Source organism: Canis lupus, chromosome 2 (assembly GCF_011100685.1).
Source record: "Canis lupus familiaris isolate Mischka breed German Shepherd chromosome 2, alternate assembly UU_Cfam_GSD_1.0, whole genome shotgun sequence".
Taxonomy (NCBI): Eukaryota; Metazoa; Chordata; class Mammalia; order Carnivora; family Canidae; genus Canis; species Canis lupus.
Window position 1 is genome coordinate 67,061,189 of NC_049223.1, and position 25,692 is coordinate 67,086,880.

At 36.2% G+C, this 25,692-nt stretch overlaps 1 protein-coding gene across 1 annotated transcript in view; it reads left to right on the top strand.

The window, feature by feature from the left end:
• Window positions 1-25,692, top strand: part of ITFG1 (integrin alpha FG-GAP repeat containing 1) — a 143,607-nt gene that overhangs the window by 51,785 nt on the left and 66,130 nt on the right. The window contains exon 4 of the mRNA XM_038531139.1: window positions 1,606-1,714. Within this exon, the coding sequence (XP_038387067.1) occupies window positions 1,606-1,714 (109 nt within the window). The remainder of the gene's footprint in view (window positions 1-1,605; window positions 1,715-25,692) is intronic.

Sequence of the window (25,692 nt, forward strand, 5' to 3'; positions counted from 1 at the left end):
TTTAACAAGCTGATTCTCAATTATATGCATTGTCCAGGTTCTTATTTTCTTCTTTCTGCTACCAAATCTCACATTATTTCACTTTTAATTAATAGTTAACAAGCATAAAAGTAATTAACAAAAATACTGTAAGGTAAAAGTCAAGAGGACTGAAGAGGGGCAAAGGGACAGGGAGAGAGATAATCCTATGCAAGATTCCACAGCCAGTGCAGAGCCCAATGTGGGGCTAGATCTCACAACCCTGAGATCATAACCTGAGCCAAAATCAAGAATTGGAGGCTTAACCACCTGAGCCACCCAGGAACCCCTACAAAGTTTTTAATTTCTGTACATAATCAAGTGAAATTTATATTCTGGAAAATAAACTTAATATGAAAGAATCAAATAGTATCTTTAATATAAGAAGGGTTTATACAAACTAACATAAGTCACCAGAAAGTCCCACTGGAAAAACAGAACATAATCAATTTACAGAAAAAACACATGTGGCCAGTATATTAAAAAAATATGGTAAATGATCCATATCATTAAGAATCAGTGGAATGGACTACTCTTGTGGTGAGCATAGCACAAGGTATACAGTTAATCACTTTGTTGTAGCCCTGAAACTAATGTCGTATTATATGTCAAGTATATTCAAAACAATTTTAATAAGTAAATAAAATAATCCACAACATGGAAATTTAAATGAGCATACTTTTTTTCCCCAATAAAATCAACAAAACTTCCCTCTTTTTTAGGGAAAAATAATGTTAATATGCCATGGTTATCAGGACAGATAAAAAGGTGCTCTGTTTCTCTGATGGTTGAAGACAGTTTAGTGGTCCATTTCATAGGCCTTAAAAAATTCACGCAGGAGCACTTGGGTGGCTCACTTGGTCAAGCTTCCAACTCTTGATTTTGGCTCAGGTCATGACCTGAGGGTTGTGGGAATCTGAGCTCAGTGAGGAGTAGGCCTGAGATTCCCCCTCTCCTTATGCCCCTCCCCTTACTGGCACACTCTCCCTTTCTCTAAAATAAATAAGTAAAGCTTTTTAAAAAAATAAATAAAATTAAGTAAAGCAAAAATTCTTACAATTATGACTGAAAGAAAATATATAACAGTTACCTCCAGAGATTAAAATTACAAATTTTTTTTCTTTTCTTTTTTTTTTTTGTTTTGTTTTTCATTTTGTTTATTGTTTACTATTCTGCGGGTTTAGGGTTTTGGTTTTTTTTTTAAGTTTTTATGTAAATTCCAGCTAGTTAACATACAGTGTAATATTAGTTTCAGGTGTACAATTTAGTAATTCAACAATTCCTTACAACACTTGATACTTGTGACAAATGCACTCTTTAATCCCTATCATATCTTTCCCCCACCCCTCCCACTTCCGCTCTGGTAACTCATCAGTTTATTCTCTAGAGAAAAGAATCTATTTCTTGATTTGCCTCTCTCTCTCTCTCTCTCTCTCTCTCTCGTAAGGTTTTATATTTTTAATAGTATTTTTATTTTAAACATCAAGTTGAGTAAGGTTTATATTTATATGATAAACATGCAGGTATTTTCGTTATTTTTTCAGTTGCTGATTTGTTCTTAGAGCTTTTGTGTATGTTTTTTTCCAGGGAATCTTGGACATTGTAGTACTAAGTAAAGGATATACAAAGAATGATTTTGCCATCCATACACTAAAAAATAATTTTGAAGCAGATGCTTATTTTGTTAAAGTCATTGGTGAGTATTTGTTTTATATGTTTTATTATCAATTATTAACATTTAATTTTTGTATTCTATCAATGCAAATTTTCCAAAGAATAAAGAGACACTCCTACATAACCTATATATAACTCTCCAAATCAGGAAATCAACTTTGTTGCAACACTGCCATCTTCTACATAGACCCTGTTCAAATTTTTCAGCTGTCCCAATAATGATTTTTTTCTGTTCCAGAATTCTTTTTTTTTTTTTCCTGTTCCAGGATTCTATCCAGGAATTGCTACTGCATTTAGTGGTCACATCTTTGCGTACTTCTTCAATCTAGAATTCCTTTTTCAGGTCTTTATCAATTTTTTAAAATACAGGCTTCATTCTGTAGTATAACCCTGTTTCTTCTTTTTCCACTCAGATCATACATTCTCTAGAAATTTCACTGCATGGAATGGCAGAACTGATGCTCTTCACTTCTCAGTTGTTATATCAGGAAGCACATGGTGTTGACCTGTCTCACCACCATAATGTTCATCTTGACCTTCTGGTCATCTTATTGACCACCAGGTCTGTCCACCTTAAGTTCATTGTTTCCCTCTTTGTAATCGCCATCACTAAGATAGTTGTCAAAGAGTGATTCTCTATTCTCAACATTCCTTCTACATTTATTAGTTGGAATTCTACTATAAGGAAGATCTTTTACTTCTCTCCCATGTATTTATGTATTCACTTATTAGTGTAGATGGATGTATTCATATTACATTCAATAAATAAAATAATTTCTCTTAATGCTCAAGGTATTCCCAGTAGAACCAGGTAGGAGCTCCTTCAGGCTGGCTCCTGTATCTTTTTAACACTTTATCTGAGATAGAAAGATATTCCAGGTTCATCTTATACCTCCCTTGCCCTAATTTTTGAATCTGACCTCTCTCCAAGGAGCCCTGTTTCTATTTTCCTTTTGTAGTGGGTGGTATTTAAAAACCAAGTTCTAGATTCCCAGTGTGCTTGATTGTTACTGAGTTGTCATCTCCTCTGGTTTCCCTCAATAGGCAGAGCTAGGAAATATAGAAATGGCTTTATATACACAACATACAAATATACCCATCTAACTCTATGTTTGTATACAGATATTTACTTACTCTAAAACCATGAATTTATGCCATTACCTCCTTTTCTAATCCAACACAGCATTTCAAGGGTTCTTTCTAATCCTTTCTGTCTATAGAGATCTTCTTTAGCAGTGAGAAACTCAGGTCTCACTTTCCTCAGTAGATAGGCTTCAGTTTGCTCATTGTTACCTCTTCCCAATCATGCTGTCTCCTCCACTTGACACCCATGTTCACATAGAGATCCTGTACATTTTTTGTTAAGTATATGGCTAGATATTTTATTTTCTTTGAAGTTATTACAAATGTTGTGTTTTTAAGTTTGGTTTCCATGCATTTGTTTTTAGTAAATAGAAATACAATTGAATTTTGCGTGTTAATCTTGTATACTGCAACCTTGCTCAACTTACTTATTGATTCCTGAGGGTCTTTTAAGATTCGATAGGATTTTCTGTATAGACAATTATGTTATTTACACAGAGACAGTTTTATTTCTTCTTTCCAATCTATACCTTTTTTCTTCTTGTTCTGCCTAAAATTTCCATTACCATGTTGAATAAGATTGATGCCAAGGGACATCCTTGCCTTGTTTCTGATCTTGGGGGAAGTATTCCATCTCTCACCCTTCAGTATGATATTATTAGCTATGGGTTTTTGTAGATGCTCTGTATTGTGTTAAGTAAGTTTACCCTATCTCTAATTTGCTGAATTTTATCATGAACTGTTCTTGAAAGGTAACTGTGTTTGTGTATTACTATTAGTACACTTGACACCAAGACAGCCATCAAGACAGTCATTTGTTAACGAAATGGCACATATTTATAAATGACAAAATGTAATTGTCTTTTCTAACCAGCATATTAAAACTGTAAACTAAAGGTAACTCCCATCTTCATTACTGTTCCAGGCTAAAAATATGGATATTATGAGTTTACCCATTTCTACACTTTTTTTTTTAAGATTTTATTTATTCATGAGAGAACATGAGAAACAGAGAGAGAGAGAGGCAGAGACACAGACAGAGGGAGAAGCAGGCTCCATGTGCAGGGAGCCTGATGTGGGACTTGATCCTGGGTCTCCAGGATCAGGCCCTGGGCTGAAGGCGGTGCTAAACCACTGAGCCACCTGGGCCTCCTGCATTTCTACACTTTTTATCCATATGATTGTATGCTCTCCTTTCCCATTTTGAAGGAGGTATGATTTGGCTAATTTAGAGCTTTCAAAAAAATTTAAATTTTGCTGTATATTTGCTGTATACCTACTTTAAAGTGTATTTTTTTTCCAAGCAGTTTTCTTTCAACTTTAATCCTCTTTTTATCTGAAAGACAAAGAATCCTTAAAATTTTTGTTAATCTTAAATGTATGTGTAATTAGAATAACCTGGTTCAATTCACTGAATTGAAACAAGCACTGTTGAAGTAAGAGTTTGGAATTTGATCACCTACAGGTAAATAAGTCTAGTATACCCATTGACTAATGCAAACTTTGGTTGCCAAGGGGGAGATTCAACAAATGCATACATCTCAAAATATCTATTCTATTCCCTTGGATCATTAGAATCATCCTTTGTGAATGACAGCACACTCCTAGTCCCCGTTGATTTTAATATATAACACATAATCTCCTCTTTACCCCTAACTCCATCCATTCCAGGATATTTGAGAAGCACTCTGAAATCTAGACTGACTTACTTAGATCACTTGCTTAACATCTTTCTCCTATAGTATACTGTGGTAGTCTAAACAACTTGAGAGTAATGTCTGTGTCTTATTTGTCTTTGATTCCCCAGTGCCTAACACAGGGCCTGACATATAGGAGGCATTCAGGAAATTTATGTTAAACAAATGGCCAGGTACTTTCCAAGGCATGGATTGGCTATCTCAATTTAAAAGTATTACCGCTAGTACCCAGGCAACATTTGATGCTTCAGACCCCATTTTCTGTTTCTAGGAAGCATTCTACCAAAATACGAAAATCCAAATCAAGGACATATTCCCACCATTAGCTGTTTTCTGATCTCAGAGCTATAGCTAGTCAGTAGTTCATTTCTTGAAAAAAGAAGATTGAGCCTTAGTGAGTGAGTTACCTGCCTGCTTAAGTTCTCAAGTCCACCTATCTTTAGGATTCTCTATGACTAGAAAGTAACTTACTTGGGGCACCTGGGTGGCTCAGGCAGTTAAGCATCTGCCTTTGGTTCAGGTCATGATCCCAGGGTCCTAGGATTGAGCCCCACATCAGGCTCCCTGCTCAGTGGGGAGCTGGTTTCTCCATCTCCCTCTGCCCTTCTCTGCCTTCTTGTGCATGCACTCTTACTCTCTCTTTTTCTCTCTCTCACTGAAATAAATAAGATCTTTAAAAAAAAAGAACTAACTTAATTTCCCAGTCTTATAAGCCAAAAATGTACAGAAAAAATATCATGACCTAAGAGAGGAGCTATCTCTCATGACCTTAATGGGATGCTGTGAAAAATAACCTTTTTGTTCCAACCTAGAATAAATACTATTTGTTTCAAAAATTTATATTGAAACTCAAATTAATACTTCTCTTTCAAAATACTTTTTTTTTTCAGTTTAATGAGATAGGTATAGGATTTGTGTCCTTGATTTGAGTTTTGCCAGTATACTTCAAAGAAACTATTTTCTCAAGTTTAAAGCTTTCTAAAAACCAGACTTATTGTTTAGTTCATCTGAATTTGAAGTGTTTATGTGTATGGCTGTATAAATTGAAAATTAATGCTTTCTAGAATAGATGTTACTCATTGAGTAGTAAGGAAAAATTCCAGTGAAAGAGATAAGTTGTATACAGTTAGGACAAATCAAGTTCACCCTGCACTCAACAAGCTCTTTTATTCAAGCCTTAAAACTGCTTTTATACTTAAAATTATTTGTTTTGTGCTCTTAAAAAACATAATTGAGCTTTTGTATTACACTCCCAAATTTGTTAGTTAATATGAGTGTGTGTGATGCTGTTATTTCCCATGTGTGCACCTGTAGACTCCCCTAGAGCAAAGGTTGTCAGTCATGTGAAATAGAAGTAAATCAGGGCATAAAATTTTCCTGCACCGATATGGAACTCAGATCCTCAGTTGCAATAATAGTAATAATAATAATAATAATAATAATAATAACGCTAAAGAGAAAAGGCAGTTTCTCAGCATGAAGCAGAAGCCAGTCTCACATTTTTTTTTATATTGGTCATTTGGAAATTGTCCATGTGGAAAATGTTTACATATAATTTAGAATCCTCAATCCTTCCTTGGTATTTTATTCACTTACATTTTTACAAATTACAGAAAGATCAGGGAATCTTAGAGATGGGAAAGGCCTCAGAAGGCATCTTGCCCAAGTGCACCCTAATGCAGCATCTCAGCCAGCTTCTGCTTAAATGCCTTGCAATAAAACTCATCTCCTCATAAAGCAACACACGCTGCTTTTATGAGTCAATTTAGCTTTTAGAACATTTATTTTGTATGAAGTCAAATATGCATATTGAGTAACTTCTGTCCATTGACACTAATGTCTGGTATTTAGCAGGTCTTTGATTAATATCTACTGAACAACAAAACAATTAGTCCTACTAAGATTATTGCAGTTTTTGTCCTTACAGTTAGACCACAAATTATAACTATGGTAACAGAATACATAAATACATAATGGTCCTCCTCAGGAAAAAGTAAACTTATTTAAGGAATTAAATAATGAAGACAACAGACTATGTGAAAATGAAATGACATGTTCAAGGTGTTTCTTTAAAGTAATCCAGGGAAGTAGGAAGTGGAATGTAGGTCTAACAAGATTGGCCATGTGTTGTTGACAACTGAAATTATGTGAAGTGTGAGGGGGGCCCTTTCTATCTCTCTAATTTTGTATAATTGGAAAAATTCCATGTAAGAAGTTTAAAAACATACGAGCCTCTTGAGAATCTGTAGCCTGTGACTTCCTAGCCTAAGTCAGGGTGGGAACCACTGGGGCTCAAAAGCTGGGAACTGACCAGAGGTGGAAGAAGTATTTGAACAAGACAGTGGCTTTCAGGGTTCTCAGATAACACTGCTCAAGTGATGCCTTGGTGGTGAACTGTACCCACCTCTATGAGAATCACTAGCAAAGGACACTACAGGAGTCTCTGACTTACTCCTCTGGCCTCAACGTGGAGGAATCATCAGACTCTCTTAAGTCTGAGCAGAGTTGTGCTTTCCAATGGGAAGAAGAGAAGGGGCATCACAGGGAGATACAACTTATTACACGATCTCACTGCTTTGCTGGGCCTTTTTGTGTTATTTCACCATGTGGATTCAGAGGGTTGGTTTTTGGCAACACTCTAAAGTTATTTAGAACACTGTCTAGGAGCACCAGCAAGTCCCTCATTTTACTTAGCTAGCTGGGACCTCCAACTGACAAATACATCTGTTCCCTGTGTGATCTTTCACAGAGTTCCAGGAGTCCTTCATGTCCTCCTTGCTCCCTTGGCCCCATCAGGCTTGCCCTTGTTCTTAGCCGTCACCTTGAGATTCAGGGTTTCTCACTGGTCTGCTAGGGGGTCCATCCACATTGCCCCATTGATTCTCTGACCTTGTCAGCATTAATTGGCTATTTTCTCAATATTATTTACCTATTTAATACCCATTAGAAATTCCTCAAATAGCTGCCATTAATCACACACTTATTTTCAGATTTCTTTAATCATTGTAGTAATATTTAGGGATTAAGGAAGATAAATATATGTTTTGCATTTTAAATTATTTACTTAAAGTTTTTTAAACATTTACCTAGAATCAAATATGCTTTTAGAGGTAAGACATCTCTGAAGTTAGAATAAATTTTAACAACTTTACATGGTGTATAAAAATGTACATATGTGTATAAAAATGTATATGTGTATAAAACATATGCCTACTACATTTAATATTAGTTTGCACAGGTAGAGAACAGGATCAAAATTATGTGAAAGAGGGCAGCCCGAGTGGCTCAGCGGTTTAGCACCACCTTCAGCCCAGGGTGTGATCTTGGAGATCCAGGATCGAGTCCCACGTCAGGGTTCCTGCATGGAGCCTGCTTCTCCCTCTGCCTGGGTCTCTGCCTCTCTCTCTCTCTCTCTCTCTGTGTGTGTGTGTCTCTCATGAATAAATAAATAATCTTTTTTTAAATTACATGAAAGATGACTCTTTATAAGTTTCTGTGTCTAAGTTCTTTTCGATGAGTGTATTTTTTTTAATTAAAGTAATTAAAGATAGGTAATCAACAGACATAAAAAGGTTTCCACAAAGTGTCTAAATAATGTCTGAATGACAGGAATAGCTGGGACAGGGGCTTTTATTTCCCATATGATATTTGATTATGGTATTTGCCTTATATTCACATGTCTTAAACCAAAACAAAAGACATTTTCAGAGAATGAATATGAGGAGACACCTATAATTCAGACAAGGATCTTTCATTTTTCTTCTTCCAAGATTTTATTTAAATTCTTTAACATTTAATGTACTATTAGTTTCAGGAGTGGAATTTAGTGATTCATTACTTAAATACAACACCCATTACACACCACAACTGCACTCCTTAATGTGCATCACCCATTTTAGCCATCCCCCACCCACGTCCCTCCATTGACCCTCAGTTTCTTCTCTATAGTTAAGAGTCTCTTGTGGTTTGCTTCCATCTCTGTCTTTATCTCATTTTATTTTTCCTTCCCTTTCCCCATATCCAATCTATTTTGTTTCTTAAATCCCGCATATGGGTGAAATCACATGGTATTTGTCTTTCTCTGACTAACTTTTAGCCATTCTGACAGGTATAAGATGGTATCTCATTGTAGTTTTGATTTGTATTTCCCTGATGAGTGATGTTGAGCAGTTTTTCAAATGTCTGTTACACCCATGTGTATGTCTTCTTTCAAGAAATATCTGTTCATGTTTTCCGCCCATTTCTTAACTGGATTTATTTTTTGAATATTGAGTTTAATAAATTTTTTATAGGTTTTGGATACTAGCCCTTTATCTGATGTCATGTACATATATCTTCTCCCACTCCTCACATTGCCTTTCAGTTTTGTTGATTTTTGTCCTTTGCTGTGCAGAAGTTTTTTTTATCTCAGTGAAGTTCCAATAGTTCACTTATGTTGTTGTTTCCCTTGCCCCCTAAGGATATGTCTAGTAAGAAGTTTCTACAGCCAAGGTCAAAGAAATTGCTGCCTATGTTCTCCAATATGATTTTGATGGATTCCTGTCTCAAATTTAGATTTTTCATCCATTTGAGTCTGTTTTTATGTATGGTGTAAGAAAATGTCCAGTTTCATTCTGCATGTCACTGCCCAATTTTCCCAACACCCATTGTTGGAGAGACTCTTCTTTCCATTTGATATTCATTCCTGTTTTGTTGAAGAGTAGTTGACCATATAGCTGTGGGTCCATTTCTGGGTTGTCTCTTCAGTTTCATTGATCTATGTGTCTGTTTTATGCCATACTGTCTAGGTAATTACAGCTTTGTAATACAGCTTGAAAACCAGAATTATGATACATCCAGGCTTGGTTTTCTTTTAATTTGCTTTGGCTATTTGGGGTGTTTCTCATTCCCTACAAATTTGAGAATTATTTGTTCTAACTCTGAGAAATGCTGGTGTTATTTTAATAGGGCTTGCATTGAATGTGTAGATTGCCTTGGTTAGTACAGACATTTTAAGAATATTTTTCCTTCTAATCCATGAGCATGGAATAATTTTCCATTTCTTTGGGTCTTCATTTCTTTCATAAGTGTTGTATAGTTTTCAGATCTTCTACCTCTTTGGTTAGGTTGATTCCAAGATATTTTATGGGGTTTGCTACAATCGTAAAAAGGATTGATTCTTTGATTTCTCTTTCTGTTACTTCATTACTGGTGTATAGAAATGCAACAGACTTATGTATGTTGATTATATATCATGAGACTCTGCTGAATTCATGTATCAGTTATAGCAGTTTTTTGGTGGAGTCTTTCAGGTTTTCTAAAGAGTATCATATCATCTGCAAAGAATGAAAGTTTGACTTCTTTCTTGATGATTTCAATACCTTTTAATTCTTTTTGTTGTCTGATTGCTGAGACTAGGACTTCTGGTACTATATTGAACAGCAGTTCTGAGAGTGAGCGTTCCTGTTATGTTCCAGATCTTAGGGAAAAAGCTCTCAGTTTTTCCCCATTGAGCATTGTATTACCTGTGGGTCTTTCATACATGGCCTTTTGATGTTTTCGAATGTTTCCTCTATCCCTACCTTGTGGAGGTTTTTGTTTTTTTTTTTTTAAGTTCAATTCGCCAACATGTAGTATAACACCCAGTGTTCATCTCATCATGTGCCCTCCTTGTGGAGGGTTTTTATCAAGAAAAGATGTTGTACTTTGTGAAATGCTTTTTCTGAATCTGTTAGAGGATCATATGGTTCTTTTTTTTTTTTTTTTAATTTTTTTTTATTTATTTATGATAGACACAGAGAGAGAGAGAGAGAGAGGCAGAGACACAGACAGAGGGAGAAGCAGGCTCCATGCACTGGGAGCCTGATGTGGGATTCGATCCCGGGTCTCCAGGATCACGCCCTGGGCCAAAGGCAGGCGCCAAACCGCCGCGCCACCCAGGGATCCCGATCATATGGTTCTTATCCATCTTTTATTAATGTAGTGTATCACATTGATTTGCAGATATTGAACCACCCCTGCAGCCCAGGAATAAATCCCACTAGGTGGTAGTGAATAATCCTTTTAATGTATTGTTGGATTGGATTAGCTTGTATCTTGTTGAGATGGTTGCGTCAGGACATTCGTCTATAATTCTCCTTTTGGTGGGGTCTTTGGTTTTGGAATCAAGGTAATGCTGGCTCGTAGAATGAGTTTGGAAGATTTCCTTCCATTTCTATTTTTTGGAACAATTTGAGAAGAATAGGTATTAATTCTTTAATTGTTTAGTAGAATTCCCCTGGGAAGCCATCTTGCCCTGGACTCTTGTTTGCTGGGAGATTTTTATTACTGATTCAGTTTCTTTGCTGGTTATGAGTCTGTTCAGATTTTCTATTTTTTCCTGTTTTAATTTTGGTAGTTTATATATTTCTAGGATTTTATCCATTTCCTCCATATTGCCCAATTTGTTGGCATATAATTGCTCATAATATTCTCTTAGAATTGTTTGTATTTTTGCAGTGTTGGTTGTGATCTCACCTCTTTCATTCATGGGCTTATTTATTTGGGTCCTTTCTCTTTTTGATAAGTCTGGCTAGGGATGCCTGGCTGGCTCAGGAGGTTGAGCATCTGCCTTTGGCTCAGGGCATGATCCCCGGGTCTTGGGATCGAGTCCCGCATAGGGCTTCCTGTGAGGAGCCTGCTTGTGTCTCTGCCTCTCTCTCCATGTCTCGAATAAATAAATAAAATTAAAAAAAAAAATAAGTCTGGCCAGGGGTTTATCAATTTTGTTAGTTCTTTCAGTATACCAGCTCCTAGTTTCATTGATCTGTTCTTCTGTTGGGTTTGTTTTTTTTTTAATTTCTATGCTATTGATTTCTGCTCTAATCTTTATTATTTCCCTCCTTTATTATTCTTCTTCCTCCTCCTCTTCCTCTTCCTCCTCCTCCTCCTGCTTCTCCTCCTCCTCCTCCTCCTTCTCAGTTTAGGCTTTATTGACTGTTCTTTTTCCAGTTCTGTTAGTTGTAAGGTTAGATTGTGAATTTGAAACTTTTCTTGCTTCTTGAAGAAGGCCTGTATTGCAATATACTTGCCTCTTAGGACTGCCTTTGCTGCATCCCAAAGGTTTTGGACCAGTTATGTTTTCACTTTCATTTGCTTCTATGTATTTTTTATTTCTTCCTTAATTTCCTGGCTGACCCCCATTCAGTCTTAGTAGGATGTTTAACCTCCATGTATTTATGGTCTTTCCAAATTTTTTCTTGTGATTGACTTCTAGTTACATTGTGGTCTAAAAATATGCATGGTATGATCTCAATCTTTTTGTACCGGTTGAGGTCTGATTTGTGATCCAGTATGTGATCTATTCTGGAGAGTGTTCTGTGTGCACTCAAAAAGAATGTATATTCTGCTGCTTTAGGATGAAATGCTCTGAATATATCTGTTAAGTGCATCTGGTCCAGGGTATCATTCAAAGCCATTGTTTCCTTATTGATTTGCTGCTTAGATAGTATGTCTGTTGCTTCGAGTGGAGTGTTAAAATCTTCTACTATTATTGGGTTGTTATCAGTTTCTTTAAGTTTGTTATTAATTGATTTGTATATTTGGCTGCTCCCAAATTGGGAGCATAAATATTTACAATTGTTAGATCTTCTTATTGGATACACCTCTTTATTATAAGATGCCTTTCTTCATCTCTTATTACAGTCTTTGGTTTAAAATCTGGTTTGTCTGATATAAGGAGGGCTACTCCAGCTTTCTTTTGATGTCCCTTAGCATGATAGATTGTTCTCCACCCCTCACTTTCAATCTGGAGGTATCTTTGGATCTAAAATTAGTCTCGGGGGATCCCTGGGTGGCGCAGCGGTTTGGCGCCTGCCTTTGGCCCAGGGCGCGATCCTGGAGACCCGGGATCGAATCCCACGTCGGGCTCCCTGTGCATGGAGCCTGCTTCTCCCTTTGTCCTCTGTCTCTCTCTCTCTCTCTCTCTCTCTCTCTCTCTCTATGACTATCATAAATAAAAAAATAAAATAAATAAAATAAAATAAAATAAAATAAAATAAAATAAAATAAAATAAAATAAGTCTCGGGGCAGCCCCGGTGGCGCAGCGGTTTAGCGCCGCCTGCAGCCCAGGGCATGATCCTGGAGACCCTTGGATCGAGTCCCACATCAGGCTCTCTGTATGATGCCTGCTTCTCCCTCTGCCTGTGTCTCTGCCTCTCTCTCTCTATCTCTGACTCTGTGAATAAATAAATAAAATCTTTAAAAAAATAAAAAATAAAAAATAAAAAAAATAAAATGAGTCTCTTATAAGCAGCAAGCATATGGTCTTGTTTTTTTATCCATTCTGATACCCTCTGTGTTTTAATTGGAGCATTGAGTCCATTTACATTCTGAGTGATTATTGATAGATATGAATTTAGTGGCATTGTATTACCTGTAAAGTCACTGTTACCGTATATTGTCTCTGTTCCTTTCTAGTCTTTGTTGCTTTGGGTCTCTCTCTCCTGCTCAAAGGGTTCACTTTAATATTTCTTGCAGAGCTAATTTAGTGTTCATGAACTCCCTTAGTTTTTGCTTGTCTTAGAAGCTCTTTATCTCCTTCTGTTCTGAATGACAGCCTTAGTTGCATATTTTTTCCATTTAGCACATTGCCACTTTCTTCTGGCCTGCCAAGTTTCTGTGGGTAGGTCTGCTGCTAAACCTATGTGTCTACCTTTTTTGGTTAAGGATCTTTAATCCTAACTGCTTTCAGAATTCTCTCTTAGTATCTTACAAGTTTCACTGTGATATATATTGGTGTTTGTGTCTTTTTGTTCATTTTAAGGGGAGTTCTCTGTGCTTCTTGAATTTGGATGCTTGTTTCCTTCCCCATATTAGGGAAGGTTGCAGCTGTATTTTGTTCAAATAAATCTTCTGCCCATTTTTCTTACTCTTCTTGTGGGACTTCTATGATATAGATATTATTTCACTTTATGGAATTGCTGACTTCCCTAAATCTATATTTGTGATCTAATAGTTTTCTTTTCCTCTCCTTTTCTGGTTCATTATTTTCCATAATTTTATCTTCATGTCACCTATTCATTCCCCTGCTTCTCCCATCTTGTTGTAATTATATCCTGTGGGTTATGCATCTCAGTTACAGAATTTTTTATTTCAGCCTCACAAGTTTTTAGGTCTTTTATCTCTGCAGCAAGTTTCTGGTGTCTTCTACATTTTTTCAAAACCCAGCTAGTATTCTTATAACTGTTGTTCTAAATTCTTGTTTAGATATATTGCTTATATATGTTTTGAGCAAGTCTATGTCTATGATTTCTTCTTGATCTTTTTTGGAGGGGGAGAATTCCTCTGTCTTGTCATCTTTGCTAAATTTCTGTCTTTTGAATATATATGAAAACTTGTTACATCTCCTGCTCCTGAGAGTAATGCTGTATTAAAAAGAAGGCACTGCCCAGGAACTTCAGGAAGTGTTTCTGGTATATGCTGTGTGCATTCTGCTGCTGTGTTGTGGCTGCTCTTTCCCACGTCAGTCCTCTACAGGGTTCCTCTTTGCTTGCAGTGGGGAGTGTTTTGGCCTTTAAGTAGGTGTGTTCTGATCTGTTTGTTCAGATAAGCCTGATTAAAATAGAAACACAAACCTGGTCCAAAAAAAGAGAAAAGGAAAAGGGACCCAAAAAAAAAGCAAACAGATAAAAAATTATAACCTGATTGAGAAGGAAAAGAAAGAAAGAAAAAAAAAGCCTGATCCAAAAAATGAGAAACTATAAGCCTGATTCCAAAGAAAAAAATGGGGGGAAGCCTGGTCCTGTTCCCCTAGAGCTGAAGCTGACCCTTAGGAGCACTCTATGATCATGTATCTTTGACACATATGGGGAGTACAGGAGTGCTGTATTGGTCCTCTAAAGGAGATGCGGCCTGCCACGTTGGCTCAGTCAGACTTGCCCTAGTAGTGATGGTCCTGCAGGGCAACAGGAGACCTGGGTTTGGTGTGACTGGCTCCAGCGCCCACTAGGGGCTCTGTATTGCTCACTGAAGTCCCACCATGCTGGTGGGTGGGGCAGAGCAGGGGGCATGGAAGATGGTATCATCTATCCCTCTTGACCCCAGAGAGGGGAACTCTCAGCTGCCTCTGCTCAGGAAGCCCCCACAGAAAAGCGAGCAATCTCCCCTCCTGTGGCCCAGGGCTCTTACATATCCCCACCCTCAATCTGTCTGTGCCAGGGCATGGGTATACTTAGCAACACAGTTCTCCTGTGTTTTATCTCTGGCATATGGCTGGGATTTAAAAGTCCAAATCTTAAAGGACCCAGCAAGGCTGGACTTGCTACCCTCCCCCAGAGGAGAGCCTCACAGCACTGGATTTTTCATTTTAAATGCTACTAAAACCATTATACAGTACTGACCTTTATAGCTTTGACTTTATTCTACTCATCCTTCTCCCAACCTACACCATGGTTTAGTGTTACAGTACTTACGCATGATTATTGCTATTTTTTGTTTTTGACATTTGTGTGAAGTAGCTAATATAAACTGAATCACAAAGCTATACCTTAAATATCTTTAAGAATACGTGAGCTATAACATATAATGTGTTTTAACATGAAATCTTAAGATCCTAAGCATTGTCAGGGCACCTAGCTAGCTTAGTCTGTTGAGCATGCAACTCTTGGTCTTGGGGTTGTGAGTTGAAGCCCCACATTGGGTGGAGAGGATACTTTAAAAAATCTTTAAAAAAAAAAAAAGAAGAAGAAGAAAAAAGACCCTAGGCATTGTCATTTTAAAGAAAATTTAGGAATTCTACATCCCATTAGTCATGTTTTAAACTAATCTACTAGTATCCAGTATTTCAAATAGCTCATTAAGTATTTTAATTACAGGTTTTCATTTAATTCTGTGAATAGGCTATCTTCCAAATTCCATTAATCTTTTTATAATAACTATAGTTTTAAAAGTCTAAGGGTATTAGAAATTACTTTTTAAAACAGTTTATTTGAAAAGGTATTATAAAATGTTACAATAAATCTACATAGGATTTTGTAATATGGTCAGAAATACATACTAGTAATTTACAAAAGTTTATGAAATGGATAAAATTCTTAAACTTCTAAAAATTAGACTGTGGTTTAGCAAAGATCAGCTGGTTAGTAGGAAACCATTTATTGACACTTAAAATGAACAACACAGATACTTCAACAGGCTCACAGTAGTGAAAAATACAAATAGTGGAAGGCTGGAATTGTATACCAGTATCTGCCCTGTGAAATTTCATTTTTCATAGGGGCTCTTTATTTTAGCACACCTTCCCAATTGTTACAGTTGCTTAAGAACAATGTTTTACTTAAAACAGTATAGTTTTATATAAACAGTATAACTCTCCCTTCTAGGAAGTGAGCTTTTGCTGAAATGATAATAAATTATGCCTTGAAGCATTTAGGAGTAGATTTTTGGTTTGTTGGGGTTTTTTTTCCCCTGACTAAAGCACAGTAGATGGAGTTTTTATTCTGATGTCACTGGGGAAATTACATTCTTACAATGGATTAATAGATTACTGGTACTTTTTACTTGTTCTTAAGCTTGACGTTATGGAGTCTTAAAATTATAATTTCTGGTGACATTTGTAAAAACACCATCAGAGTCCTCCCTTTTATTTCCTTGATTATGCAAGAGAATTTTAAGGCATTATCCTTTTTTTAGTGGTAAAGTTTTGACTTAGCACTTATTTTCTGATTACAAATAAGGCAGCCAAATAAAACATTTGGAAAATCTGGAAAGGTATTTTTAAAAAGTTATGCCCTTTGCCACTTATTAGATATAAATATTATGAGCCCTGAGCATTCTCTGCTAGCTTCTGGTGGTTACCAAAGTTTCAGGCATACCGAAAGAAGCTGTGGCAGTAAAAACTGATACTTCTAAATACTATAATCCAGAATTACAGAATCGATTCATTTAAAAAAAAAAAGCTACAGTAGCTAATATTTGTTGTTTATCATGTACCAGGCCCTCCATCAAGTGTTTTACATGGATTGTCTCATATAATAGTACCTACATATGATCATTTTTAGTGGAAACACATTAGAATGTATAACTTTTTAAAATACTATATAATCTTGCATATTAGGGAAAGAGAAGACAGAAAATTAGATTATAAAATAAGTTATATTCCTGGTTTTGCTCTGCATTTCTGACATACATGAACAAACTTAAAGCACTCTTTAAAACCAGACCACTTCTTCTGTGCTGGGGCAGAGTGGTCAGCACCTGAAACTATCTACTAGCAAGATAAAACCCAGTTTGGAATCATAGGATATGGGAGTTTTTATAAACATTATAAATGATTTTATCCAACCATATTATTTTAAAGATTTTTCTAAAACTGTGAAACAGAGAAGTGAAGTCTTTTGCCCCCACCCACATTTTACTCTGGCTCACACACTTGATGAAATTTCTTGTACTGTATGAATAGGGTGCCTGAAAGGAGCTGATATTATGGATTTTAGCCAGTCTTTTTTTTTTTTTTTTTTTATTGGTGTTCAATTTACTAACATACAGAATAACACCCAGTGCCCGTCACCCATTCACTCCCACCCCCCGCCCTCCTCCCCTTCTACCACCCCTAGTTCGTTTCCCAGAGTTAGCAGTCTTTACGTTCTGTCTCCCTTTCTGATATTTCCCACACATTTCTTCTCCCTTCCCTTATATTCCCTTTCACTATTATTTATATTCCCCAAATGAATGAGAACATATAATGTTTGTCCTTCTCCGACTGACTTACTTCACTCAGCATAATACCCTCCAGTTCCATCCACGTTGAAGCAAATGGTGGGTATTTGTCATTTCTAATAGCTGAGTAATATTCCATTGTATACATAAACCACATCTTCTTTATCCATTCATCTTTCGTTGGACACCGAGGCTCCTTCCACAGTTTGGCTATCATGGCCATTGCTGCTATAAACATCGGGGTGCAGGTGTCCCGGCGTTTCATTGCATTTGTATCTTTGGGGTAAATCCCCAACAGTGTAATTGCTGGGTCGTAGGGCAGGTATATTTTTAACTGTTTGAGGAACCTCCACACAGTTTTCCAGAGTGGCTGCACCAGTTCACATTCCCACCAACAGTGTAAGAGGGTTCCCTTTTCTCCGCATCCTCTCCAACATTTGTGGTTTCCTGCCTTGTTAATTTTCCCCATTCTCACTGGTGTGAGGTGGTATCTCATTGTAGTTTTGATTTGTATTTCCCTGATGGCAAGTGATGCAGAGCATTTTCTCATATGCATGTTGGCCATGTCTATGTCTTCCTCTGTGAGATTTCTGTTCATGTCTTTTGCCCATTTCATGATTGGATTGTTTGTTTCTTTGGTGTTGAGTTTAATAAGTTCTTTATAGATCTTGGAAACTAGCCCTTTATCTGATATGTCATTTGCAAATATCTTCTCCCATTCTGTAGGTTGTCTTTGAGTTTTGTTGACTGTATCCTTTGCTGTGCAAAAGCTTCTTGATTTTAGCCAGTCTTAATATCAAATAGTCGCTTTTGGATTTATTCTTGATGAACATTCATGACCTGTAAACTTGGTATAATTAATCTGATATACTAAAAAAAAAACCCTTATTAATAAGATGAACTACTAACACAAGCATAAAGCATATGCTATATTGTGTTTCTCAGCAGCATTCAATTCAGTTCTCCCTTTCTTTTTGCAGTTGTGTGTAATTTTAATAAGCTATAGTTTAAACTGAATTGATGAGTCTGTCACATTTTATACAGAAAAATATAGTAGAGAAATAAAAATAAAATTTTTCCTAATACAGCCTACACATTTGAAGAAACCTAATGCTTTTCAGACTTTTTTAAACTATTATTTTATTAACTCAAGAGAAGATAAAAGTGTGTATGTGAGTAGGCATGTCCTTTTTTTCTGATTGGAAATCTAAAGGGAAAACAAAAGGATTTAGTGGTAAAGCCAAAGCTAAAAGTAAAATTCTACTTTGAGAAAGCAGTATAATTACTGAAACTAGCTAAAGACATTTTTTCTGCTTCGTGTCACATATATAGAGCTAGTAGAGCCCAGAAACCATACAGTCTAAGTCTGCCATACCTGCTGCAGTTATTAGGTTGATGTCACTGGAAAAAAGTCAAATTGTTCTGTAGATGAAGTAATAATTTCAGGCTAAGAATAGGTTAGCCTTTAAAACAGTGTTTAGGAGTCCTGAATTCCTAACTAAATAATATTATCAACCAGAGTATTGATTAGGCTCAAGGATTATTACCATTTCTTCTTCTTACATTATGCCTGTAAAAACAAGGAAATACATATTCTATCTGTATTATGTAGACATCTCCTTTTATAAGACATATGTATGTATAATATATATGTGTGATATGTATCTTGATCCTATTGCTTATAGTATCAAACTTCAAGTTTGACAGAGGAGATCTTGTAAAAAACAGAAATAGATACAGGAACCCAGATTTTGGCTTGCTCTATACAAAATGAAACATAGTATTATATCATTTTGAGTAAATACTCTCAACTATGCTAACCAAGACACAGACAATTTATCCTATACAGAAAATAAAATAATCTACTGGTTCATCGATTTTTCCATCTCCTGTAAAAGTAGGATAATGTGTTTTTTAAATGAGTTAGTGACTAGTGGCCACATGTTCTTTCATAAGAGCTCCATTTGTTTTGTGACCTTGAGTGGATATACTAGCCCAAGCTTCAGTTTCCTTTTCTAAAAAAAGAAAGTTGGGGGCAGGGGAGCAACTAAAGGTAACTCACAATCTTTCTGTGAGCAAGAGCATATATGAAAGCAAATTCCTGTTCAGAGTTTGGCACTTACCAGAAGATCAATGAATGTTTACTAAAAAGATGCTTGATAGCCTTTCTGAAGGATGATTTCAGTATACACACCAAAAACTTTAAGATTAAACCCAGAAAGAATTCTAATTCTATACAGTTATCCCAAGAAAATTATCAGAGATTTGCCAGAGATTTGTGTATAATGTACCATGTCTGTAAAGATGATCTTTCCAGTGGTATTTATAAGAGGAGAAAAAGATGGATTATAGAGTGGAGAACCTAAATGTCCTAATAAGAATGGGTATGTATTTTTATGCATATATTTATCCATACATGCAGTGGAATACTGAAGTTATGTGATAGAAACATATTTAATAATGTAGGAAAAGACTGGATTATGTTAACCAAAAAGATTAAAAATTATGTGTAGCATGATTTCACATATGTAAATTATTTTATTTGTATGTTAATCTCAGTCTGCCATAACAAAGTGTCATATACAGGCTGGGCAGCTTAAACAACAGAAATTTGGTTCTCGTAGTCTAGAGACTGGGAATTCCAAGATAAAGGTGCCAGCAAAGTAGGTTTCATTGTGAGGCCTCTTGGCTTATAGGTGGCCTCCATCTCCTTGGGTGCTCACATGATCTCCACTTTGTACGTGCAGTGAGTGAGAGAGAGTAAGCTCTCTCATGTCTCTTCTTATAAGAACACTAATCCATCAGATTAGTACTTCACCCTTATGAACTCTTTTATTTAAAAAAAAAAAAAAACTTTTATTTATGTGACACACACACACACAGAGGGAAAGAGTACAAGCAGGGACAGCAGCAGGCAGAGGGGGAGGGAGAAGCAGGCTTTCCTCTGAGCAGAGAGTCCAATGTGGGGCTCAATTCCAGGACCTGGGATTATGACCTGAGCAAAGGCAGGTGCTTACCCGTCTGAACTACTCAGATGCCGCCTTATAAACTCATTTAACATTTTTTCCATAGAGGCTCCATCTCCAAATATGGCAGCACCAGACATTAGTACTTCAACATAAGGACTTTGTGGAGACACATTTAGTCTATGACAGTGTTGATATCTTACAACAAATTGGTAACGATATCTGGATGGTTGGATCACAAGTGACTTTTATTTTCTTCTCTACATTTTTGAATTTCTTCTATAATATCCTCAAAATATTCAGAAAAGTATGTAGACACAGAAGATTATGGTGGTTGCTTTGGACTGAGGGTGGGAATAGGAGGACTGGAGCATGATAGCTAAAGGATACAGGGTTTCTTTTTAGAAGTGATGAAGAGTGATTGTGGTAATGATTGTACAGCTCTGGGAATACACTAAAAACCACTGAATAGAACACTATAAATGAGTGAATGCTATCTCAAAATGTGAATTATATCTCAAATATGTGTGTGTGTGTTTGAAGGTGGTTTTGGAAATAGATCTGTTTATTAGCACTTTGAGTCACCACACAGTATGTTCTTCCACAAAGTGCATTATTGTCTTGGCTTTTTACTACTACTCAGTTTTATTCAGTAAAGATCTATCCATTTATGTAACTAGTATTTATTGCTAACAGGAATCTGTCTACTTGAAAGAGGAAGATATATGCATGTACTATAGCTAAAAACCAGTGAAAACTGCTTTATATTTGAATTATATGTTCTATAAGATTATTAAGATCAAAGAAGGTTTCTGTGAAAATGATAGGCAAGAAGTTCCAAAAAGGTGGAACAATCAAAATGGATAGTGGCACAGCATTTCAGGTAGAAGGCCATGTTGATAGGAATAGAGAATGAGCAGATAGTAAGAAGTAGAAATTAAATCACCTTCAGGGAGAATATCAATAGTATCCATTGATGAGTGGACAGATATGGCAAAGAGCAGAGATTGTCAATGACCAATAAAAACAGAAACTTACTGTATTAGTCTGGGTTCTCCAGAGAAACAAAACCAATAGACAAGAGAGAAGAGAGAGAGAAGTTAGTTTATATAAGAGATTATGTAATCTTTATATATATTTTATATATAATCTTTTAAAAATAAAATAATACACTGTTGTAAGCTTGTAGGAGAAATGGGGTTAAGAAAAATGGTAAAAGTCTACAGCTTAGTGAAATTTTACATAGGTATACCCCCTTAGATCAAGATAAAATATTTGCGGTACCACAGAAGGTCTCCCATCCCAGGCAGTACTCCACGCAAAAGTGTATCCACTGTTCTGATATCAGTCACCACAGATTCATTTTCCCTTTTTTGAATGTCATATAAAAGCAAGCATACAGAACTGTAGTCTTTGCCTCTGGTTTCTTTTTCTTTTTTTTCTTTTTTTTTAAGATTTTATTTATTTATGCATGAGAGACACAGAGAGAGGCAGAGGGAAGAGCAGGTTCCCTGTGAGGAGCCTGATGTGAAACGCGGATCCCAGGACCCCAGGATCACTACTTGGGCCAAAGGCAAATGCTCAACCACTGAGCCACCCAGGTGCCCTGCCTCTGGTTTCTTCACTCAGCATTATGTCTGTGAGATTCATCCAACACATAATTTGTAAATAGAATCTTACTAAACATGTTTACCTGCATCTTGTTTTTCTTTTTTTTTTCTCAGCAAGAGTATAAACACTCTTTCAAGTCAGCACGTATAGGTCTCCTTCATTCTTAATTGGGAGTTTGGGGAGAATGAAGGAGCAGCTGTTTTAGTAAGTAGTAGTCATAGTAGTAGTAGTAGTCGTAGTAGTAGTAGTAGTAGTAGTAGTAGTAGTAGTTGTTGTTTCAGAGGTAGAATTTAGTGATTCATCAGTTGCTTATAACACCCAGTGCTCATTGTATCAAATGCCCTCCTTAATGCCCATCACCCAATTACCCCATCCCTCCACCATCCTCCCCCAGCAACCCTCAGTTTGTTTCCTAGAGTTAAGAGTCTCTTATAGTTTGTCTCCCTCTCTGATAATGGTCTTTTTTTTTATTTTTCCTTCCCTTCCCCTGTGTTCATGTTTTATATCTTAAATTCCACATATGAATTAAATCATATGGTGTTTGTCTTTCTCTGACTTACTTCACTTAGCATAATACCTTCTAGTTCCATCCATGTCATTGCAAATGGCAAGATGTCATTCTTTTTTTTTTTATCCAAAGGATACAAACATAGTGATTCGAAGGAGCACATGCATCCTAATGTTTATAGCAACAATGTCCACAATAGCCAGGATATGGAAAGAGTCCAGATGTCCTTCATTCTTTAATAACTCCATGTCATTCCATAATACTGTACATGTTCCAAAATTTACCCAGTATTTTCTCTCAGTGGATATGTAGGTGGTTTCCATTATTTCACAGACATGAAATCAGTAAGTTGAAGGGCTGTGCTTTTAATGTTAATAGGTAATACCAAATCACCATTCCCAAAAGATACAGGCATTTACATACCCACCAGCATATGACACTATCCAATTTAGCATATATTCATCTGAGAGGTCTAAATTTTTATTTCGGTAATAAATTTGGTTTTTTTAAGGTAAGTAATACATGCAAATATGAAGAAAAAAAAAAGTACAAAAGTATATGGTGATTAGTCATCTCCCTTTCACCTGTCTCCCAGTGGTGCAATTCCTTTCCCAAAGACAACTTTATGTCTCTCAAAGATAGTTTATGTATATACTTCTATTTTACATAAATGGTTGTTCTAGGCTTTGCTTTCTCCACTTAACAAGATATCTTAGAGACTGTACCACAGCAATATAATCTAGAGCTGCCTCAATATTTTAACTACTGAATAGTATCACATAGTATGGATACAACATAATTTAATGAGTTATTTTAAAATAGAAATCAGGCTATCTCAGTCCCTTATTATTATAAATAATGCACAGAGAACATCCTATAGGATAAATTTCCAAAAATGTAATTATTAAAAAAACAATATGTGAGGGGTGCCTTGGTGGCCCAGTCAGTTAAGCATTTGCCTTCAGCTCAAATCATGATCCTAGGATCGAGTTCCACATCAGGCTCTTTGTTCAGTGGGGAGTCTGCTTCTCCCTCTTCTTCTGCCTGTTACTTCCCTTACTTGTGCTCTCTCTGTCAAGTAAATAAAAAAATATTTTTTAAAAAAGTGAATGTTTTGGGGATCCCTGGGTGGCTCAGTGGTTTAGCGCCTGCCTTTGGCCCAGGGCGCGATCCTGGAGTCTCGGGATCGAGTCCCGCGTCAGACTCCTGGCATGGAGCCTGCTTCTCCCTCCTCCTGTGTCTCTGCCTCTCTCTCTCTCTCTATGTCTATCATAAATAATAAATAAATAAATATTTTTTTTAAAAAGTGAATGTTTTAAATAAATAATTATTGAAAATACATACAGAAAAGTATATCTAAGTACACAGGCCTGTAAATTTTCACAAAATAAAACATACCCATGTAATTATACCCAGATCAAGAAACATAACCAGCAACCAGAAGCTTCCTCATGCTGCTCTATTAGTTACTAACCCACTTTGCCTAAAGTAACTACTATTTTAATTTCCAGCACCACAGATTAATTCTGCCTAGTTTTGAACTTTATAAGTTTTTATTTTAACAGATGTCCCTTCATAGAAATTGTATCAATTTACACTTTCATCTACAGTATATAAGAATATGTATTTCCTAACACCCTCACCAACCAATGCGTTATTAAACTCTTTGATTTTTGCCAGTCACATAAGTAAAAGGAATTTATTGTCTATGTTATTTTGCATTTTTCTTATAGTAAATAAATTCAGTATCTTTTCATAGGTCTAAGAGTCATTTGTATTTTTATTTTTACAAACCGTCCTTGTCCTTTTTCATTATCTTATTTATAAATGCACTGTAGTATATATTAGGGAAGTTAATCCTTTGTTATATGTGTTGTAAATATTTTTCCTAGTTTGTCATTTATCTTTGATTTTATTGTTTTTCCTACAGATATTTTACTTGGTCTTTTATTTTTTGCCTGTTAGGTATAAAATGATTTTTTTTCCCCCTGACTGGTGAGGTTGAGTGTTTTCATTTATGGCTTTGATTATTTACATCTTCTCTTTTGGATATTGCTTCTTGATATCCTTTGTTTTCTATTGGATCATCATCTTTGAACACATACCTAGAAGGTCTTTGTATATGACCAATGGTATGGCTTTGTAATGTATGTTTACAATGACGTTTACATTATATGTTCTCATTCATTTGGGGAATATAAATAATAGTGAAAGGGAATAGAAGGGAAGGGAGAATAAATGGGTAGGAAATATCAGAGAGGGAGATAGAACATGGAAGACTCCTAACTCTGGGAAACGAACTAGGGGTGGTGGAAGGGGAGGAGGGTGGGGGGTAGGGGTGAATGGGTGACAGGCACTGAGGGGGGCACTTGACGGGATGAACACTAGGTGTTATTCTGTATGTTGGCAAATTGAACACCAATAAAAAATAAATTTATTATTAAAAATAATAATAATAAAATAAATAAAAATAGAAAATGACGTTTACCCCCTTATCATTTTTTTGTGAGCTCTTTTATTTATTTTTTTAATTTTTTTTAGTGAGCTCTTTTAAAGAGTGCTTTGCTGAAACATTAGTTTTTAATTTTTTTAAGAGTTTATTTATTATATCCATGACAGACACAGAGAGAGAGGCAGAGACAAAGGCAGAGAGAGAAGCAGGCTCCCACAGGGAGCCTGATGCAGGACTCAATCCCAGGACCCCCGAATCATGACCTAAGCCAAAGGCAGACACATCTGCTCAACCACTGAGCCACCTAGGTGCCCCTAGTTTTTAAATTTTTATGTCTTTTCAGTATTGTAACAGCTTTGAGATATAATTCACATACCAATCTATTCACCCACTTCAGTCGCTTTGAGTATATTCACAGAATTGTGCAATCACCACAATCCATTTTAGAAATGTTTATTACCCTAAAAGAAACCCCATGCCCGGGCAGCCTGGTGGCCCAGTTGGTTTAACGCCACCTTCGGCCCGGGGTGTGATCCTGGAGTCCCAGGATCGAGTCCCACATCGGGCTCCCTGCATGGAGCCTACTTCTCCCTCTGCCTGTGTCTCTGCCTCTCTCTGTCTGTGTCTGTCATGAATAAGTAAATAAAATCTTTAAAAAATATATTTATATAAATGAATGAATGAATGAATGAAAAAGTAAATAAATAAATAAATAAATAAATACCCTATGCCCTTTAGTCATCACCTTAAACCCACTATCCCCGCCCCATCCCACCCCAGCACTAGGCCACCATTACTTCCTGTGTCCATATATTTGCCTATCCTATATTTCCTACAAATGGAATTATATAAAGTGTGGTCTTTTGTGACTGACTTCTTTCACTTACCATGTTTTCAAGACCATTCATGTAGCATTACCAATACTATATTCCTTTTAATTGCCAAATAATATTCCATTATATGAATATACCACATCTTGTTCATCCATCAGTTGATGAATTTTGGCT